The sequence below is a fragment of the Geospiza fortis genome, unplaced genomic scaffold, assembly GCF_000277835.1.
Source record: "Geospiza fortis unplaced genomic scaffold, GeoFor_1.0 scaffold112, whole genome shotgun sequence".
NCBI classification, from domain to species: Eukaryota; Metazoa; Chordata; class Aves; order Passeriformes; family Thraupidae; genus Geospiza; species Geospiza fortis.
Window position 1 is genome coordinate 16,798,905 of NW_005054298.1, and position 19,192 is coordinate 16,818,096.

Here is a 19,192-nt window from a genome sequence, read left to right on the forward strand (position 1 = left end):
GAACATGGCATCAAAAGGAAAAGGAACAGGAAAATATTTCAAAGAGAATGGGTACAAGGAAGGACAGTTTTGAGGGCAGTAGAAAAAACAAAAGAACCCCAAAAGGACAGAAAGTTTTTTGAAATCTGATTGTGAGAAACCTGGAAGAACTAAAGAAGTACAGAAAAGAGTAAGAGAAGGAGACTGCTTAGGGGGAATTTTCCTAAAGGAAAAATAGGAGGAAAAAAGTCAACTGTGAGAAAGAAAGAAGTACATTACAAGGAAAAAATAAGTAAGAATTTAACAAAGATAAATCTTACCAATATTGCTATTTAAACCCTCACATACAATTACCTTTCTAACCAACCTGCAGACTTTTCTTGCTGGTTAGAAGATGCTACCAAGGCTTACCATTGCTGTTACCTTCACTTTCACAGAGTGGAGTTATAATAGAACAGAAAGGACTGACCACACCTTTTTGTTGAGAAAGCATTTTCTAAGGGCTTAAACCTCTAGCGTCCAACTTTATTCTTTCAAGCGTCAGTCTGAGGGATAATACTGAATTGCAGAATGAAGAGATATTATTATTACTATTTAATACTAATACTGCTGTTCAGCAGTACAACAAAACAACAGGTAGCCATTGAAAGCTGTTCCATTTTGCTCTGTGAATGGTTTTCAATGTTGAGCTAAAGATATGTAATCTAGCTGCCCTCATGACCAATTTCATTTTCACCTGATATGCTAAAACTATGCTCCACACACAAATGAAGGCAAAGTAAGACTGCAGGCTTGCAGTAAAAACCTGCATTCTGATCTAAAATCCAGATAACATTGCTTGCAAAAAGCTCAGACTGTGTAACACCTTATGTACTTTACATTTCACAGCAGTCACTGGTGCTTTACCCCCAGCATACACTCATTTTCCACATTCACGTGGATATTAAGGTTCAAGTATGGGACCAAAGTGAAACCAGAGGTAAACATGAGGATATTGCAAGTTTCACAGGTATTTTTGGTTTTCCTCATTACCTGCTGTAATGAAACTATAGCTCTGTCAATGCTCTCCATTTTGCTGTAAATTTTTGCCAGAAGTACCTGGTAACGTACATCTTCCATCAGAGAAGACAACTCATTAACTGTAAGAATGACATTAAACAAACATTATTCTTGAAGGAGCTGATCCCAGTTAAGTCAAAGGAAGAAGAAACTCATCACATGCTCCAGGAAAGAGCTTACATGAAAAATTCACATATCCATCTTACTTATTTAGAATTGTGATCTGACTTGGTGCCTTGCAGGCAGGCAGAGCATGTTGCTATTAAGTAAACATTATAGACTACAAACAAAGTGAGATTTAAGGCCAAAATTACTGAAAGATGCAAACAGAATAAAAAAAATAAAAATTGGCTGTCTGGTCTATTAGCATTTTCAGAGACATGACAGAAAATATTTTGATGCAAACGGACAGGAAATAAAGCCATTCCTGACATTTCTTGTCTAAATCCTCCTAAAAGTCAACAAAAAATGTCCAAATTGATATAATGTGATACTCTACATGCAAAAAGCATGAGACTGTTCAATGGAATTTCTAGCCAGACCTCAAACTATGCTTCTTTTGCTAGAGTCTGGAATATACCTGAACACAACAAAATAAATAAATATTTCAGTATCTACTTAAAAGCAGCAGGCTGTTTTTGAACAATGATTAAAATAAATATGCATCAATTAGCATTTGAAGAATTCAAGCCTTGCCTGGGTTAAATTTATTTTACTCCACTGACAAAGCAGCATCTTGAGCACAGTTTCACATTAATATATAGATGCCACCAAAAATTTTGTTTTGTCTTTATTAAAATTAAGGAGTTTCTAGAGCTATATTCTATCAGAAAACTGGTCTTCAAGGGCTGAAATCGTGACATGCTATTTTATATCAGAGATTAGACTGTGTAACTTAGACCATGTACAATCATTCCCTTCAGTGTATTTCCTAAAATTCATTTTTTTCCCACAAAGGATATTCTAGCATTTCCATAAAAAATTATTACATCATTCAATAATTTTCCCAATCAGCCAAAATAAACATTTTTCTCTTAGAGAATGTGTATTTATCAAAACATAAAAAAAGACATTAAAAAAAATACTTTTTGCTTCATTTTAAGACAGAAGATTTTAAAGTACATGGGTCAAACTGTACTTAGTGGTAATTATTTTTCCACACTAGGAAAATCAAGCTGTCTTGAGCATGACTATTAAATTAGCCAGATCCTCAATGGCTTAACTAGGACAGGAATACAATGTTAAATCAGAGGATATTTTCAGTAAGAAGTAATAAAATGTTAAATCAGAGAACTTTTTCAGTAAGAAGTAGGTAAGATGGAAAACCAACATGCCCCTGGCAAAGCATGAAAGTGATATAGTGACATAATAAAACCTTCTAGAATGGACTACTAATAATACTGCTTCTCTATTCAGACAGCCACAAAGGTTAATAAATGTAATTAAACCTCTGGAAAAAAGTGCCCATAAATTCATTTACTCCTTAGAGTCACGCAGAAAACACAAATAACAGTTCAAAAAATTGTATGTTTTCCTGTGAATTAATAACAGTCCTACCAGGGTCATGTTCTAAAGCTTGCTGAAGTATTCTTTCTGCCTGTTCATACTGCTTCAGTTTCATTAAAAGCTCAGCCAAATCATAGCAAAGGAAGCTCTGTTGACCACTTCTCACTGCAGCCTCATAGTAACTGATTGCCTTTGAAGAAAGAAGCAAAAATTTGTGTATAATTTAAAGACAACAATCTTGTTACTTAAGTATTCAATGGCATGTTGCTTTACTTTTTTTTCAATGGAGAAGTAATAAAACATGGGTTTCAGTGCAGGCCCAAACCCACTGCAAGTCACCAGAACTACAATTCAACAGATTAGCATCCACTAATTTGCACATCTACTAACTGTGCCTTTGGCCAGATGATCTGAAGGGAATCTAAGAACTTACTTTCAGGACAAAATGTCTATTTTAGCACTCTGAAATATAATACTTTTACCCAAGCAAAGCCTGCATGCTGAAACAGTACTCAACTAACCTAATACATTAATTATAGAATACCTTTGAGTAGTTATGTGTTTTGATTAGGGCTTTTCCAATTTTACTTGCTAAAGATGGATCTTTCGGATTTTTCTTCAAGGCCTGCTCGTAGGCTTCTATGGCTTCATCAGGCTGCAACAGTAAAATATAAACACATATAAGTCAAAGATTATGACAAAAGGTGTATGAAGAAAACAAAATCTGGTAACAACTCCAGGAACTTCGGTACTGATTCATAAGCTACAATACTTCTAAGAGAAGAGGCAGTGTTGCTCTAGAAAACATTTCCTCCTTGACTTTCACCAAGTACGCTTTTATAAGAAATGTATTTTCAACAGTTTTAAATTTAAACAGCTACTCATAGTCAATATTTATTGTTTTATATCCTAAAGCAGTTTCTGTTTGACAAACATCAATCAATAAGAGTCACCATGCCACAATGTTTCAACTAGACAAAGTCAACAAACTACTCAAATATTCCATTCATCTCTAGCAAGCACTCACCTCTTGAATATTCATGTATGCATCACCAAGAAGAAGAAAAGTATGAGCACTTGGCAGTTTTTCTACTAGGTCCCTGGAAACAGAAGACAAAACCTAGCTTAGTATTTAACATGTCAATACTGGTATCTAAACAAGAGAAGGGCACAACAATTTTATCCTCTGCAGATTTTAGTTTTTCATTTCTCAAAATAAACTCCAAAAAATCTGAATTATCTTTTCAAAATAAGACTTCTAATTATTGTTTTAAAAGTTACCACATTTGCTTAAATGAGTTCATGCCACTAAACATTTCTCATTTCGTGCAGTAGGAAGAAAAAATGAGTTCACCATGCTATCAGTAAACATCTAGAAAACTATGCACACACAAACTTTTACCTATAGCAGGCAGCATACAACTTCTTATCTTTCCTATACTGAAGATAAATATCTGCCATTTTTTCTTTAGCTTGTACAAAGTAAGGCTGTTCAGGTGTAATATTGCGGAGCATAGTCAAGGCATGTTTCACATCTCCTTGAGCAATTGCCAGATCTGCATTTGCAATCACAACCCTTAGCTCCTCGGGTGTCCCAGAAAATTCATTCATGGCGTCTTGGATGACTATAGCAGCTTCATGCTGCAAATAATAAAAAGAATAGAATTAATTTAGTTCCTGTCATTGAACAGCCAAAAATAAAGACATTATTAGCATTTATGGGCATTATGCAAGCCAATCAAAAAAATCACAAAAACCACAAACCGTAGTATCTACTTGTTTCGCTATAGTATATTTTTGATTTTTTAAGTAAAACTTCTGTGATATGGACTACTATAGAAAGTTTTAGTAGAGAAAACTACATTTGTGTTGCATATCAACAAGTACATAAACTTCAGCTAGAGAATGTCTTTAGCACCTTAGTTGCTCCAACAGGTCCTGCTTTGAGCAGACTGGCCTCCAAACCACAGGACTGTATGGCTTCTCTTACATTCTTATACATAGGTAGTGTCCTATTGCTTATCCAGACACAGCTGATAGTAGGGATGCTGCTACACAAGGATAAGGACATGATCCAAAACTACTGCTAATAGCATTCTGACAATAAAACAGGGATCTACATCACAGCAAATGAACATCAACAGTATGAAATTGTTTTTGTCTCAAAGTTGGTAAACACCAGTAAACAGTTTGATTTTCTTTGCTCTGTACAATTTAAGGTACTGGAGTTCTCAAATCAGATATTCACATGCTGGAAGTTTTACTAAGCAAATCCTCTTGGTAAAAGAAGCGGCCTTCTCTTTCTGAACTAATAGAATAGGGAATGGGAAGAGGGAATTGTTTTCAGGTATGTTTTGTATTTTAGCAGGTTTGCCATCTTACCGGTTCTCCATTCAAGTGATGAGCTTCTACCAACTCTAGGAACACAGACACACGATCACTTGCATCAATTTCAATACTTTTTCCTTTTGTTTTTGAGGAAGCTATAGGTTTTCTCATTCCAGGCAAATTCCTTGCCATCTGTAAGGTTTTAATAGCTTCTGATATTTCTCCCACCTTCTTTTGGGTTTGGGCCTTAATTAAGTGATACATAGGATGTTCTCTCACCTTAAAAAAGAATAAGATAAAGAGTTTCCAAATTTTACTTGATGTAAAGTATTCAAACCCCTTGCAAGATTGTTTTTTTAATATTGACTTTGGTTTCTTTTTTTCCTCCAAATATACACAAATTCAATTTCAGAAATTTACTTACAAAAATATAAGAATTGTCAGAGTACGGAAACTAGTAATTTAGTAAGTTTTTTAACTACAAAGAAACTATTACAAGGGATGACACTTGGGACAGAACAACATTAATCACTGCTTTATTTTAATCTAGACTGAATTTTAAGGTATTCTGAATGTCTCCCACACTGCTGCATGCACACTTCACCAGGCTATTAATCAGAGGAAATAAACAATCATTATTTGCCACAAGTCCTGCATGCCATTCTTCACCTTCCTAAAACATACTTCACATGAAACAAAAAGTCTGCAAGAGAAATACAGCTCTGTGAAATGGCAAAGACCTCAGTTAGGTAGCTAATGAGATATAAATCTTCAGCTTTCATGTTTCACTTGGAGAAAGGAAGCAAGATGGGACATGCTTGCAAAGAAATGGTAGCTTCCAGCTAAGTGGTCTCAAGACACTTGGGCACCACTCAGACCAAATGAGTGGTGCGTGTGTGTGCTGTGTTCCCAACTCTCTGCTAGTCCTACATGAAGTTCCACTGAGGTCAACAAATCAAAAATCCCATACTGTAATATGTAAGACCCATGAAATGTGACTTATGAGGTGTTAGTTTTGTCTTTATGGTCATTTATTTGATAAATATTCAGATATCACATTCATATAAACATTCAGATATTAAACTTGTAGTGGAAGAATTATAAAAAGTTCAGTTGAAAATTATTGTATACAAAAACATACAATTTCACATGACTGACTGAATAAAATTATTTCATTCTTTTGTTAAACTCACCTCAAAATTATGGCTTAGACAAAGTTCCAAGGACTGAGAGCATAGCTTGATATTGTTTTGAGCCAAATACACCTGGGCCATCAGTAAGTGTGCCTCTGCATAAGAAGGGTTCCTTTCCAGACAGTAATGTAAATTACTATGGGCTGCTTCAATATCCCCTAGGAAGTGGGGAAAGGAAGGGAAAGTGAAAAAGCAGTTGATACGAAATACAGATAATATATATACATATGTATGTTATATACACAGCATTTTTATTTTATTTTTTTTAATAAATGTCAGCATCCACTGAATAAACTCATATACAAAGCCTTCTAAGGTTAGGACATGAAATCAAATGCAGGTCAAAGGTATGGTATTTTCTCACTGCTCCCTCTGTAAATCATTCAATAAATTAACTTTTTGGGTAACAGTAGATGAAAAAATACTTATTTATAGGTCTGTAAAATTAAGATACTCTCATATAAAAGACAAAGAAATGAAGAGCAAATGTTCTTCACTTAATTGTTATATAGTATTCTGCAGTGAAAGAAAAATATTCATTATTATTTACAAGTGTGAAATTAATTTTTTATATTAAATAAACTAAGGAGATCGTTAACTACCTATTCATATAACTATTACCTGACAAGTACTTCACTTTTGCAAATAAAAAGACAGCTTGTTGAAGACCAGGCACAGTTTTTACAATAGTTTCAAGAACTGAAGCACAGTGCTTAAGAACTGGTGAAGAAGACTGCCCAGGACTTGCAGGCTAGGAGCAAAAAAAACAAGTAAGTAATAAAAAAAGAACGCCAACAAGCTAACAAAAACCAGCATTTGAGTCAACAGGGTTTAGATTTACATTTCTTTTTAAGTCTGAGCTTCACTTTCAACTCCAATGAGCACTAGCAAAGCCTTGCTATTTCCTTCAGTCAAAGCAGCTGTTGTTGATAAGAAATAAAAAAAAAGTTTGAAATTTAAGGGGGCAACTTCTTGATATCAGCTTGAACATAAGACAGTCTCAGACTTCAAGTACAATGAAACACTTCAGACCTGACATACACAGAAGAGTCAGGCCATAAACATTGGTTACACATTCTGAATTACCAGGCCAACTCATCCAACATAGCATTACCATGAATTAAATTTCAACAAAGCTGAAGTTGGAATGCAAGGTGAGAAGGTTGAGAAGAAAAGGTTCTGCTCCTGTCATGCCTACCGCCATCCCACACCACAGAAGATATCCATACTGCTAGCAACAAACTGAAAATAGAAGCTGAAAAATAACTACTTTCATGCAAACTGCTAGTACAATATAACATGTTTTAATTGCTCTTTATCAGAAACATTATTCCTTTCCCTATATTACTTTAGCTAGTTGCTGGTTTATACATTAAAAAAGGAAAAGGCAACCTAAGCATCATTCTGTTCACAAATAGTATTTTCACAGGACCCAAAACCAAAATGGAAGTCTCCACCACCTAGCTAACTCCACACTTTCAAACACCTGTGGTCCTTTTTTGCAATTAAGAGATAAAGGAAACTTCAGCAAAAGCCTATCTTTTCTTCTGAAAACCTTTCTATGGACAAAAATTCAGAAAAGCAGTTTTAACTCCAAATTAAAAACCATCATTGCTGTTCAGTATTTCTGGAACATATCCCAGGGAAATCTTCAGATAAAAGCAAAATCTCATAGAATGTCACTTCCCATCATGGCCATCTGTGACATGAAAATGTCACTGCTACTGATGTTTTAGACTTTCAAATATTGTCATTTCCTTACAGATGGTGAGGCAGCTCACAACAATGGAAAACTACTTGTTTTCCTGTTAAGATTTTAAAAATCTACATAAACATATTTATGGAAAGGTTCTATAATTAGCCTAGAAATAATGACAGGATAACAGAAGTCAGCTCCCAGCTATGTCAGAAGAAAAATCTATTTAAGGAAGACACTATTTAAAGAAACTGTTAATGTGTTTCTTCTGCTTTAAAGATGTCAGGTCCCCATTCAATTTATTAAGTTCTACATGTCTTTGTTGCCAAAACTAGAGCACACAAATTCAGCCACAGAAAATTAAGCCACCTAACTGAGATTTTTCACTAGAATGAACAATAATATAAAAAGGCAGTATTCCACTGATTTTTACCAACATACAAAAGAAAGAATTTATGTAAATTGAAAAAATATCCTAAAAATATTTCATTAAGAGGGTGGTCAGTGTGAACATCCTAGTTTCATAATGTGATAACTCTATTCACTGCATAATTACAGTTTCCTAAGAGATACTAAGACAATTCACCTACACATACAGAATGCACTGAATAAATATCCCAGGTTTCCTCAGGTGTTATTACTGCCACTTGCTCACATCACAAAATGCATATTTTTATCATTACTTTGACTAAACAGTGGTGTAATATCCCAAAACATACTCTTACTTCAAATAAATTCACATTTTAAAAGGGAAGATTTTCTATTTTTTTGCTTCCTGATTAACTGTTCTCAAAACGAAAAATTCCCATTCTTAGACAGATGTGATCTACAGGTGCTTACCTGTGCTGGACAAAAAGTAAGATATTCTCTAATAATTTCTAGCAAGAAATCAGGGTTTAGTTTTTCAAAATATTCCACACCAAGAGGAAATCCATGCAAAGATGAAAAGTGAGTATCCAGAACATTATTCAATAAAGCAAAAACATCTTCTTGTCTCTTATGTTTTTTCATAGCTAGGACTGCATGCAGGAAAGATAATTCCTACAGAAAAGAAAAAAACAAACACAAACCCTCAAACATTTTGCATATTCCAGATATATTCATCTCTTACTCGTACAATACTACGTAATTATTAATCTTAGCCATTTCTTCTTTATATTTAAGGATACTTGAAGACATTTAGTATGTTGTAAAGGACACATTATTCTAGCAATTCATTCCTTTAACTTGTGCAAGAACCTTTACATTTGTCTGATCACAAAATCCTGGAAATCATTAATATTTGTCCTTCCCTGACATTTCAAACTTGCGTTCAGAAAAAAAACACAGCTAGAAAGTGATGTTTTTGCTCTGCAAGCAAACAGCCTGGTTGCCAAGTTAAACAACACACTGACTTAAACAGAAAGAAAAACTGAAACTTAGACTTAACAGTACTCCATTAAGAATGCTCTACTCAAGTGACTGAAATATAGAAGGTGTAATAGTTAGAAGGCCACAGTTCAGACTGTAATCAAAGTATCTCAGTAAAGAAAGATGCCTCCTACCCCAGATTTCCCAATGGACTGCTGAATTTCATTAAGAAACTCCAACTGATGCTCTGCATCTTCTAACTGCCCTTGTATTAGCTGGCAACGGATAATTCCTGTAACACATGGAAAGACTTTATTGCCAATTCATCTTCCTAGTCAAGCACATGCTTTCTTTTCCAGAACTAACTTTTCTTCTCCTCAACCTCTTCATAAAGTGACAGGAAAAGAAAGAATGGATCAAGACTTATAGTAATGCAAATTTTACATACTCAGAAAACCTAGGGTAGATGATACATGATTGATACATTAATATGCTATATAGCAGCTTGAAATGGTAAATCTTCAACTGGTTCTAGACTAAGCAAAAGCACCATGAAGTCTGGCTCCTAAATTCAGAAAAAGTACAATAAGGAAAACAACTTCAAGCACAAACACAAACCATTCCTGCAATCTAAAGTTTTAATACTGTTTAAGGCCATAGCACTGTCAAGGAAGAAAACACAGGGAAAAATCTGACAGGCAAATATGACACATTTACACTCCATTTTCTTAACACAAATGGGGTTTTCTATAAAGCGGGGTTTTTTTGGATGCAACACATACATCCAAAGTATGATGTTTTGACTTGATTATGTTTTTCAAGCTAATTTCAACAAAATGAGGACATGGGCAGTTTGTTCTATCATGCCCTTGATTTTCTTATTTTTGTAATGCCTAAGAGTTCTCTAGTTCTTTGGTACTACAGAAATTAAATAATAAAGTAAGTAAAATACAGCATATTGTCTGTTCCTACTATTACTTTGAAAGCTCTAATTTAGAGCAGAAAAGATTAATTTTTCAATAAGGAAGACCAAAAGACATATTCAGTAAAGAGACACTGTTGCCACAAGGAAGAAAGCACATAACAAATCTGAGAAAACAAGCCAGTGCTCCTGTTCTAATAGTTCTAGATTTTCCTAGTACCAGTAATAGGAAAATTTGACCAAAAAACATTGTCTACTGAAAATCAAAAGGAAGCGTAAGACCTTACCAGTTAGTGCAGAAACACTTGTTTCATCAAGTGTCATAGCAGTCTTGTACCATTTTTGAGCTTCTTTCACTTTCCCTTGTAAAATCATTTGGTAGCCAAGTTCAGTAGCAAATTCTGCATTGTCAGATGCCAAATCAAATGCTCTTTGTACTAAGGTTTGTGTGTGCTGAAGGATGAGCTGGTTCCGGCCACACTAATGGTAAGAACAATCTTTAAGCCTTAAGCTTTTCTTAGGTTTTGGATTCAATTAGACAAACACACTGAATATAGCCAGATCAGTAGAGACAACATCATCTCATGTAATAATATATTAGCCTGCAGTAATTCTATAAAAACTGTGACATTAATGTTGGATGGATTCAGACATAAAAACACAATACCATACAATAACCAATAGTTGCTTTGAGTGCTTCTTTACAGCAATTTTTGATAAATACAGAGATTAAAGAAACCTTCAGTTTCAAGGTTATGTGATTAACTTTATCAGTTTCACACAGTAAGAAGACGGTTGGTAAATATTTGAGTGTATTTTCACTGTTTCTTACTTAAAAGCAAGTAGTAAAACCATTTTAGGAACGAGATGGTTTTAACATTGTAATTCATGCTGAATATAATACTTGAAAAATGTGGTTTCCAAGGCTACGTGAGTTAATCTATTTCAATTGTCCACAATTTTCCACTTTTTAGTAGATGTTTAACATCTGCCTACCAACAAATAGAAGAAAATCAGGATATAGAGATAGCTGTATGCTGTTTAAGGACAAAAAAAGCATACTTACTGTTCTACTGAAAGCTAAAGCCATTTTACAGAACAGCTCAGAATTACGTGGTTCTAATCTATCCAGTGCCTCGATCAGGTCTCCCAGTCTTGCTGAAGCCTTGGAAAAAAAGGAATAATATAATAAGTAATAGAAAGAATTAAAAAATTAGGACAATCAAACAGTTTTCACTATAAACTGCTCACATTTTTACTATGCGCTAATATCTTGAAATGTAAATTCTGAGGTTTTCAAGCTGTGTCCTTTATCCATGCTCTAAAAAAGTGAAAGGCTTCAGCTAAGTCTGGTATAACAGAGGAGTCTCACAAAGCAAGACAGTCTGAGGAATCTGATCTGTGAATCCTGTTTGGGCTTCAGTGTGATACAGACACACATGCTCGAAAGCAAAGCACTTCCAAGTTCTCAGACTTTTAACATAAGTTCCTCAAAACACCTAAGGGGATTTTTTGGACATAGAATAATTAAGGCACTAAGGGTTTTTTAATATGAAATGTGTAAATCTAACAGGCCTTGAATTTTTTCCCTAGACATGGCTCTTAGTTACATGCGACATTTTATTCCAGAATCTTTAGTTAACACTCTACTATGTCCAGCAAGGCTCCTTCCTGGATGCCTTCAACTAGAGTCAGCAATTCTTACTACTTCTTCATATTTCCCATGACTGTGCATGACTTAAATTTGATTGTAAGGAGGCTAATGACCGAGTTCTTTGCAATAACTGAAAATGTGTTAAGCAACATAAATACCTTTTCTTCTACAACTTGAAAATACCTACATCACAATGAAAACACTTTTTTTTGCTATCTTTCCACCTAAATTTTACCAGCTTTTGCATAATGAGAAAAAACACAGAATGAATTTTTGTTGACAATTTATATCAGCTATTTCAGAACTTCTTGAAAAATGGCACAAGTGCTGTACATACAAAATACATGTGTATAGCCCTGTGCAAGAAAATGGATCTTGGGAATAGAAGGAAAAATGCGTAGAATGCTTAGAGCTGAAAAAGCCCCACAATAAGTATCAAAAAATTGTGAACAAAACACTGGTGTAAAAACTATGACCTGCTTCCAAAAATCTATCACTACAAGACCTCATAATTTCCCTTATTTCAATTAATAAAATATTTAAAAATAATGAAAGGCTTACAATAACTTATGAATTTATCAAAAGAGCACTTATACAAAAAAGATCACTCTGATGATTCAAATCAACATGATTCAGTCAGGTGTCCAGATCAGATTTCTGTTTGGCTTGACACCTGTTCTCTGGAAAGATGAAGGTTAAAAATCATCTTTTCCTTTGCATCCAGAACATACCCCAGCAATAACGTGGAGTAGCCACTCAAATGAGAACAGGTGAATTAATATATCTCCTGCAGATTAGTACAGCACAGGACCAGCCAAAGTGTATGAGGAGAATACATAAAGAAGACAGCTTGTGTAGGGACTAGATGCCACATGCATTATGTTGTGCTCACCATTCTGCTAATAAAAAGACTCACCTCAGATATATTTCCTTCCCTGCACAGATGATGCAGGGCCTCCATTCTTATGGCTTCTAAATTGAGGGGATCTTTCTGCAATAGTCTAAAACCAAACAAAAGGTGAATGTAAAGAAACCAAACCAAACACTTCCTCAATCATTTATTTTATCCTAAAACAGGAATAGGAAAACTTGTATTTTACAGCCATTTTAGATAATGGATCTCAACTGAAAGCACAGCTCTTATTTCATGCCTATCTCAAGAAAGATCCTCTTCCATCCAGAATGGATTCACATATTGATGTAGAATCCTCACAGAACTGCAAGGCTGGTTTCTAATAAAACTTTATTTACTTGAAATTTATTTTTAAAAAACTGATGCAACTAATGCAGATTCATGAACAATGAATGGAAACCTATCTACTTGTGTTTCAAAGTGTCCTTTGGGTGTAAACATGGCAAGAAAAGAACTTAGTAGTGTGCTACTTCATACTCAACCTATGTGCAGTTTCAATTGTCTGCTCCCAGTCCTGCAAAGCAAGTTGTAGCTTCATTTTCTTTATGAAAGCAGGAATGAAGTTTGGGAAGTTTGCAATTATCTGGTTCACAATATCCAGAGCTCCTGAGTAATTCTGTCGGACCTCAAAACACTGTGCCTAATGGAAGGAAGAGAAGCCATATCAAGAGCCTGTATACTCACATAGGTGGGAAGATTCAGAAATTCTTTCATACAGAAACCAGGAAAAAGAACTAGAAAGAAGTCTTTCCTGAAGTAATAGTTTTACATATCCATCACAGCTAGACATAGTGCAACAATCAAATAGCAAAGAATGATGTGTAAAGCCTGGTGTGTGTGGTAAGAGCTCTGTAACAAAGGTAACTGCAGTATTGACAACTTACTAGTCAGTTGCAAGCAAGAAAAAGACAGACATAGCTGAAGAGTAAAATTGCTTCATTAGGTTTCAAGTACCTTTGTATGAAGTATCCCACAATTTTAGGATATTCAACACAACTCACTGATGAAACATTTATTCAAACTCTGAGGCATGTACCATGCAAAAACCCACGCTCAGCAGGTAACTACTGTTGTTGCCAGATTTAAAAATTTTCTAACTGTAACGTGATTTACAGGGTATTCCAAATACAAAACTTTCAGAAGTCAAAAAGCAGAGGTTTAAATTAATTCCAGTAGGAATTAGGATTTAAACCCTGTTTTGCTTTGATGCTTTGAATTTACTTACCATATTCCAGGTGACTGTATGTGTGCTGTTTTAGTTCTTTTTTTTAAGACAGAAATTATGCAAACACAGTAGATTTTGAGAGTTCATTTTTTAAGCCCTAGTGAGATTCATGTCTGTCTAAACCCTAATTACTAAGTAACTATATTTGACATATACTCTTAATCTAATTCAATGGTCCACATGCAGCCAAGCACACACACCTAACCAAATACCATCGTGCACACTCTCCTGAAGTTCAGTCTTCTAATATTCATTGAACATTTTTTTCTGCATTTAGCTTTGGAATACTAAACAAACATCATGTTAATGATTAACAGTGTCTGCGATGTGTAAAGAAAACAATTCATGCCACTCCTTTAATGAAATATAATAATTGATGATTACATGAACACAAATGAACACACGAAACAGACTAATGACAACTTAAAAAGAGTGTTAACAATATTAAAAAAATCACACTACAGTGTTTAACTATTGCATTTTGGCACACAGCAATTCTGTAATGTACATAGGTGTCTCATGCAAAAAGGAAGAGACAACACATTTCTACAGTTTTCAAGTGATTTGAAACTCATTTTATGCATAGAAACAGAAAGGTTTTCTCGTGTGCATAGCAAAATCGTAACAGTACACCTTTAGATTGACTGAATGTAACGATACCTTTATTTTCACATTGGTGTCTAAAGAACCTGAAAGCATCTACAGGGTCTGAGCTGTATCTCTGTTCCTTGGACAAGCTCATTATGCACTACTCTTATCAGCACCTCTCCAATCTACAAGACTAAGATGAAATTTAGGAAGAGTTAAAATAGTGAGGTAAACTTACTTTACCAAGCAGTGCAAAAATATCATTGCCTTCCTGCAGTGCTTCATCAAAGTATTTCAGAGCTTTTTTAATGTGAGTTTCTTTCCCACAGGTGAGATCAAGCCATGCCTTCAAAATTAACCCCTGTTAACAAAATACAAATTGGAATTCTTTGCTAACTAGGTAATAGAAAATTACACTACATACAATAAGCAGAAATAACCTAAAGAGGGGACTTGAAGTATCTATTTTAACTGCTTCAGAGGCATAATTATAACCAGTCTTTAGCATAACCTAACACTTGGATAATTTATTCCAGAGTTAAATTAACCAAATTGTATATTCACTTATAGAATTAGAAAAAACCACCAATGGCACTTAACAAGTCTAACACGCTCAGCAGTCAGAACAAAACCTCACAAACATGACCACATTAGACAGAATATTTTCTGCAACATTTCAGCACAATGTTTCCTTAATATTTTGTTTATGTGAGACGCCGAGAAACATACTGGTGCTGCAAAAAGGGAGGAACTTGAGGTTTTCTTCTACTTTCTGATTTAAAAGAAAAACTTCTATGTGCAAGGCAAAACTCTTGACATTTTTCAAAACCTCAAAAGTATTATTAGAAAGAACACCCAAACATTTAAAAGGCAAAGTGTCTTTTCATTGAAGAACTTATTATTTATGATGAATGAAATTTACTTCTCTTCTGTGTTCCAAACATTAATTGTAACTTAAGTAAACAAAATCTATTTTGAAGTGTATTTAAAAGTCAAAGGTTAATAGAAGAGCCATATTTTGTAATTGCTAACAATCAGTGTCATGATTTTGTTATGCAGTGGAGGCTGAACTTTCCATACTCTAGCATTTTTTAAAAGAAAAGCAGGTGTTGTACTTCCATACAAGGAATACATAAACTACCTTATCAAAATAAGTGTATAGTCAACAAATCATATTTTGCCAAGTTTAAAGACTCTGAACAACCTCCCAAAAAATCAGATGTAAACATTTAAACATAATTTCATATTACCAAGCTAGAAAAATACCTAATCATAAGTGAACTCCTAAAAAATATTCTATATATTTAAATACTAATGTACTTTTTCTTTTCTATGCATGTGTCTGTAAAAAAATTAATTAATTACTTTGAATATTTTTAAATACTTCAGCTGGGAATATTTCACACTAAACAACATACCCAAAGAATATTTCCAAATAAGAATAAGAATTTACTCCAAACAAGAATAAATAGAAGCAAACAAAATCAAACTACTATTGTTTTAACAAGCAAAGTCATAAATAACACTATTTTACCAAAATTACCTATCCTTAGTCTTTTTAGGACATACCATATTGCTTTGTGATGTCCTTAATTACTTCTTCATTAATATAAGTTATTTCTACACTAGTATAAATTAGCCAATAAATTAGTTCTTATTTAAAATAACTACCAATTTAAATTATTAATCACTGTTAGTTCGAAAGCTAAGCCATTACTTAAATCATACTTTCAGAAACTAATGTTTAGAATAATAGTTGCAGATTTATATCCCCAATCCTCTGGGTATTCTTGAGCCTTCAGATCCAGATGTCTCCCTCTAGTGAGACTATCATGCTTATTTTTTTTTGCTAGGAATTATGAGGCTTGGTAGCAAGTAGCAATACTGGCTGAAGCGCATATTATTTCTATTTATTGATTTATTTTCATTTATTAAACCATTATTTATTATTTACTAACTAAAAATTAATATTAGTTATAGGAATTTACTCAGCTGCATCAAATGAATTTACGACAGTCAAGAATGAAAGTACTAGAACACAAAATAGTTCAGGATAACCTCCAAACAGCATTAATGCCATAAGTCTAGCTTCAGAGTATGCATTGTCCTAATAATCTTTTACATTACAGAAAGGTAAGAACCAGTTACCTCTTTACCACCACCAGAAACTCTGATCACTCTATCAACATATTCACGGGCTTTGTCCTCACGACCAAGATGCCACAAGAACAAGCCAGCATAGTACAGAGCCTGCTGTCCTGCTGCTTTACGCTGTTCCTTCAGTCTTGCATCCAACTCCACAATAGCATCTCGATCTGAAAAGGTTTTGTTCAGAGCTCTTGTTGACAGCCTCTCAAAATATTATAAAAGAACAGCACGTAAGCCAAGGGCTTCCAGAGCAAACACTGTTTCTGTACTGTACATTGATAAATATGCGGACAGCCCCACCCAATCAGTAACATTTATCAGGTGCAGATGAAAAAGGCAGAAGAGGATTCCCAACAACATGGCTGATGAGGAGGTCCCAGAAGTGGCCAAGTCCCAGATGACTGATGTCCATCCAGAAGGGCAGGAAAGAAGATCTGGAAAACTACAGGCCTATGAACCTGACCCTGGTGTCAGGGAAGGTCATGGGTCAGGTTACTGAGTGCCATCACACAGCAAGACCCAGGGGATCAGGACACCCAGGGGATCAGACCCACAGGACATCCAGGGGATCAGACCCAGCCAGGCACTGGGAAAGGCAGAAGCTCCCTGGCCAACCTGATCGCCTGCTGTGACAATGGTGACCCACCTAATGAATGAGGGAAAGGCTCTCACTCTCAGAGAGTCTTGAGATCCACAATAATTTTGCTGTCCTGCAATATTAATCTTCAGGGACTTGAATAAGAGTAAAGCCATTGGTCAGAGCTGTTTCACATTAAATTGTTTAACAAACTCTCAGCAGCAGCTATAAATCTCCATAGTGAGAAAGATACTGCAGCAATAGTTTAACAACCACTCAATGTACCTGAAAAACCAACTCTTATTTTGAGAATGCAATTCCTAACAAAATAATTCCAGCTTTTAGGCTCAAGAAAGGAATACAAAAATTCGCAAAATTATTTTCTACATTTGTATGGTCAGAATAACTTAAAATATAGAAATGGCATGGCTTTAAAGACTTTTCAAGCTGCAGTTCTACTCAAAAGTACAAATATCAGACATGAGCGAACAACAATAACATGAAGCTCGATTCAATTTCTTTTTCTTCAAAGATTCTTCATCATGGCAATTAGGTCAGCTTATGTACGTGGGTGTGGCTGTGTTTTATTTTAACATTCACTCTTATGCTTTAGAGTTTAGTGGTTTGGTATTATTTTTGTCTACAATCCTGGTAAGCATCACTCAATTCAGTAACAGATCCTATGTCAAATGCAAAGCCAGAGTAAACTTTAACTTAGGCAGAATTAGACTGCAACCCTCAGGCCTTCAAACAGAGCTGTGTAAAACATGAACCAGAATGTCTTAATAGGCATACCTGGATTAGGGCTCTTTTTATGGGCATAAATCAGAGCCATCATTGTACAAAGTGATACCTCTGGTTTGTTTTTAATGGACTCCAACTGTCGAATACTTTCTTGGACATCACCTAGTAAAAAAAAGCACAGAATAAGCTATCACACTTTTCAAGACAAGGAATAATCATCAAACATCAATCTGACTTAAATTTTCCCTTCTATGCTTTTGTTCCTTATGCATATACCCACTTTCACTTGTTTGTGCAAGTCTTTCAAACAGACACAGGAAAGAAAATAGCATCTCAGTGCAAATAACTTGAATTATGCCAACTAATTCTGTGCTAATTCTACCAACTGTCAGAAAGATGAAAATCATATTTACTGTTTTATGCAGGGCATTGAGCAGCTCTTTTTGCTCCTGTTTCTTTATATAACTAGTATTTTTGCCTTATTTGTGTGAATATTTGTAATATTAGCAAAATAGGCAGTATTTTGAAAAATGACAGGATTCTTACATAAAAACATCGGGGAGTTTGGGAATATACACACTTCCTCAAAACCAGCACACCTTCCTAGACTTGCCTCAGCCCTCCCCGGGTTAGGTTACTTGTTAGTATTTCTGACATCCTTGGAATATACATGTTGCTCAATAAACTTCTCAGAACAGTGTAATTTACGTAAGGATCCTCCCACTAGGTATTAGCTGTCAGTTTCCCTCCCTGAGACAGAGGATCAACGAAACTAACACAGCTGCTTTGAAGGGAAGAGCTGTTAGCGGGGAGACACTAGTGAGTTTCCAATCAAATGCAATATGAGTTTGGGCAGGGCTCAAATTCCCTCCAAGGAACCCATTTACCTGACCCACGGTCATACCATGAAAAAGAAAAATATTTGCTATTAGAACCCATTTACCTGACCCATGGTCATGAAACCATGAAAAAGAAAAATATTTGCTATTTCGCACTTTGGTACGAGGCTGTCTAGGTGGCTTTCATTCAAACTGGGGAGGAGCGGTGACAGATGATAAGACACCGGTATTTCACTCAACACGGCATACATTCAGACTCCCCAACACCGCCTTTCCCTGCGGACTAAGGGCTGAGTTTTGGGAGGCGAGGCGAGGAAGCCCAGCGTTCCGGGAGGCGCGGCCCGCCCCGTTACCTGCCCTCAGCGCGCCGTAGGCCCGGTAGAAGAGGAGCACGGGCTCCGCGCCCAGCCGCGCCAGCGCCTCGTCCGCCGCGGCCCGGGCGTGCTGGAACAGCCCCTCCTGGCCGTAATA

General features: G+C 35.4%; 1 protein-coding gene across 1 annotated transcript in view; it reads right to left on the reverse strand.

The window, feature by feature from the left end:
- Window positions 1–19,186, reverse strand: part of TTC21B (tetratricopeptide repeat domain 21B) — a 33,740-nt gene extending 14,554 nt beyond the window's left edge. Inside the window, exons 1-18 of the mRNA XM_014307200.2 lie at window positions 19,075–19,186; window positions 17,934–18,044; window positions 16,562–16,728; window positions 14,652–14,774; window positions 13,083–13,240; window positions 12,604–12,688; window positions 11,100–11,198; window positions 10,321–10,513; window positions 9,306–9,403; window positions 8,602–8,802; window positions 6,687–6,816; window positions 6,066–6,223; window positions 4,927–5,151; window positions 3,947–4,185; window positions 3,572–3,644; window positions 3,089–3,199; window positions 2,596–2,734; window positions 1,012–1,118 (exon numbers count right to left, since the gene is read on the reverse strand). Coding sequence (XP_014162675.1) covers window positions 1,012–1,118; window positions 2,596–2,734; window positions 3,089–3,199; window positions 3,572–3,644; window positions 3,947–4,185; window positions 4,927–5,151; window positions 6,066–6,223; window positions 6,687–6,816; window positions 8,602–8,802; window positions 9,306–9,403; window positions 10,321–10,513; window positions 11,100–11,198; window positions 12,604–12,688; window positions 13,083–13,240; window positions 14,652–14,774; window positions 16,562–16,728; window positions 17,934–17,976 — 2,349 coding nt within the window. The 5' untranslated portion in view covers window positions 17,977–18,044; window positions 19,075–19,186. The remainder of the gene's footprint in view (window positions 1–1,011; window positions 1,119–2,595; window positions 2,735–3,088; window positions 3,200–3,571; window positions 3,645–3,946; window positions 4,186–4,926; window positions 5,152–6,065; window positions 6,224–6,686; window positions 6,817–8,601; window positions 8,803–9,305; window positions 9,404–10,320; window positions 10,514–11,099; window positions 11,199–12,603; window positions 12,689–13,082; window positions 13,241–14,651; window positions 14,775–16,561; window positions 16,729–17,933; window positions 18,045–19,074) is intronic.
- Window positions 19,187–19,192: the final 6 nt, after the last annotated feature.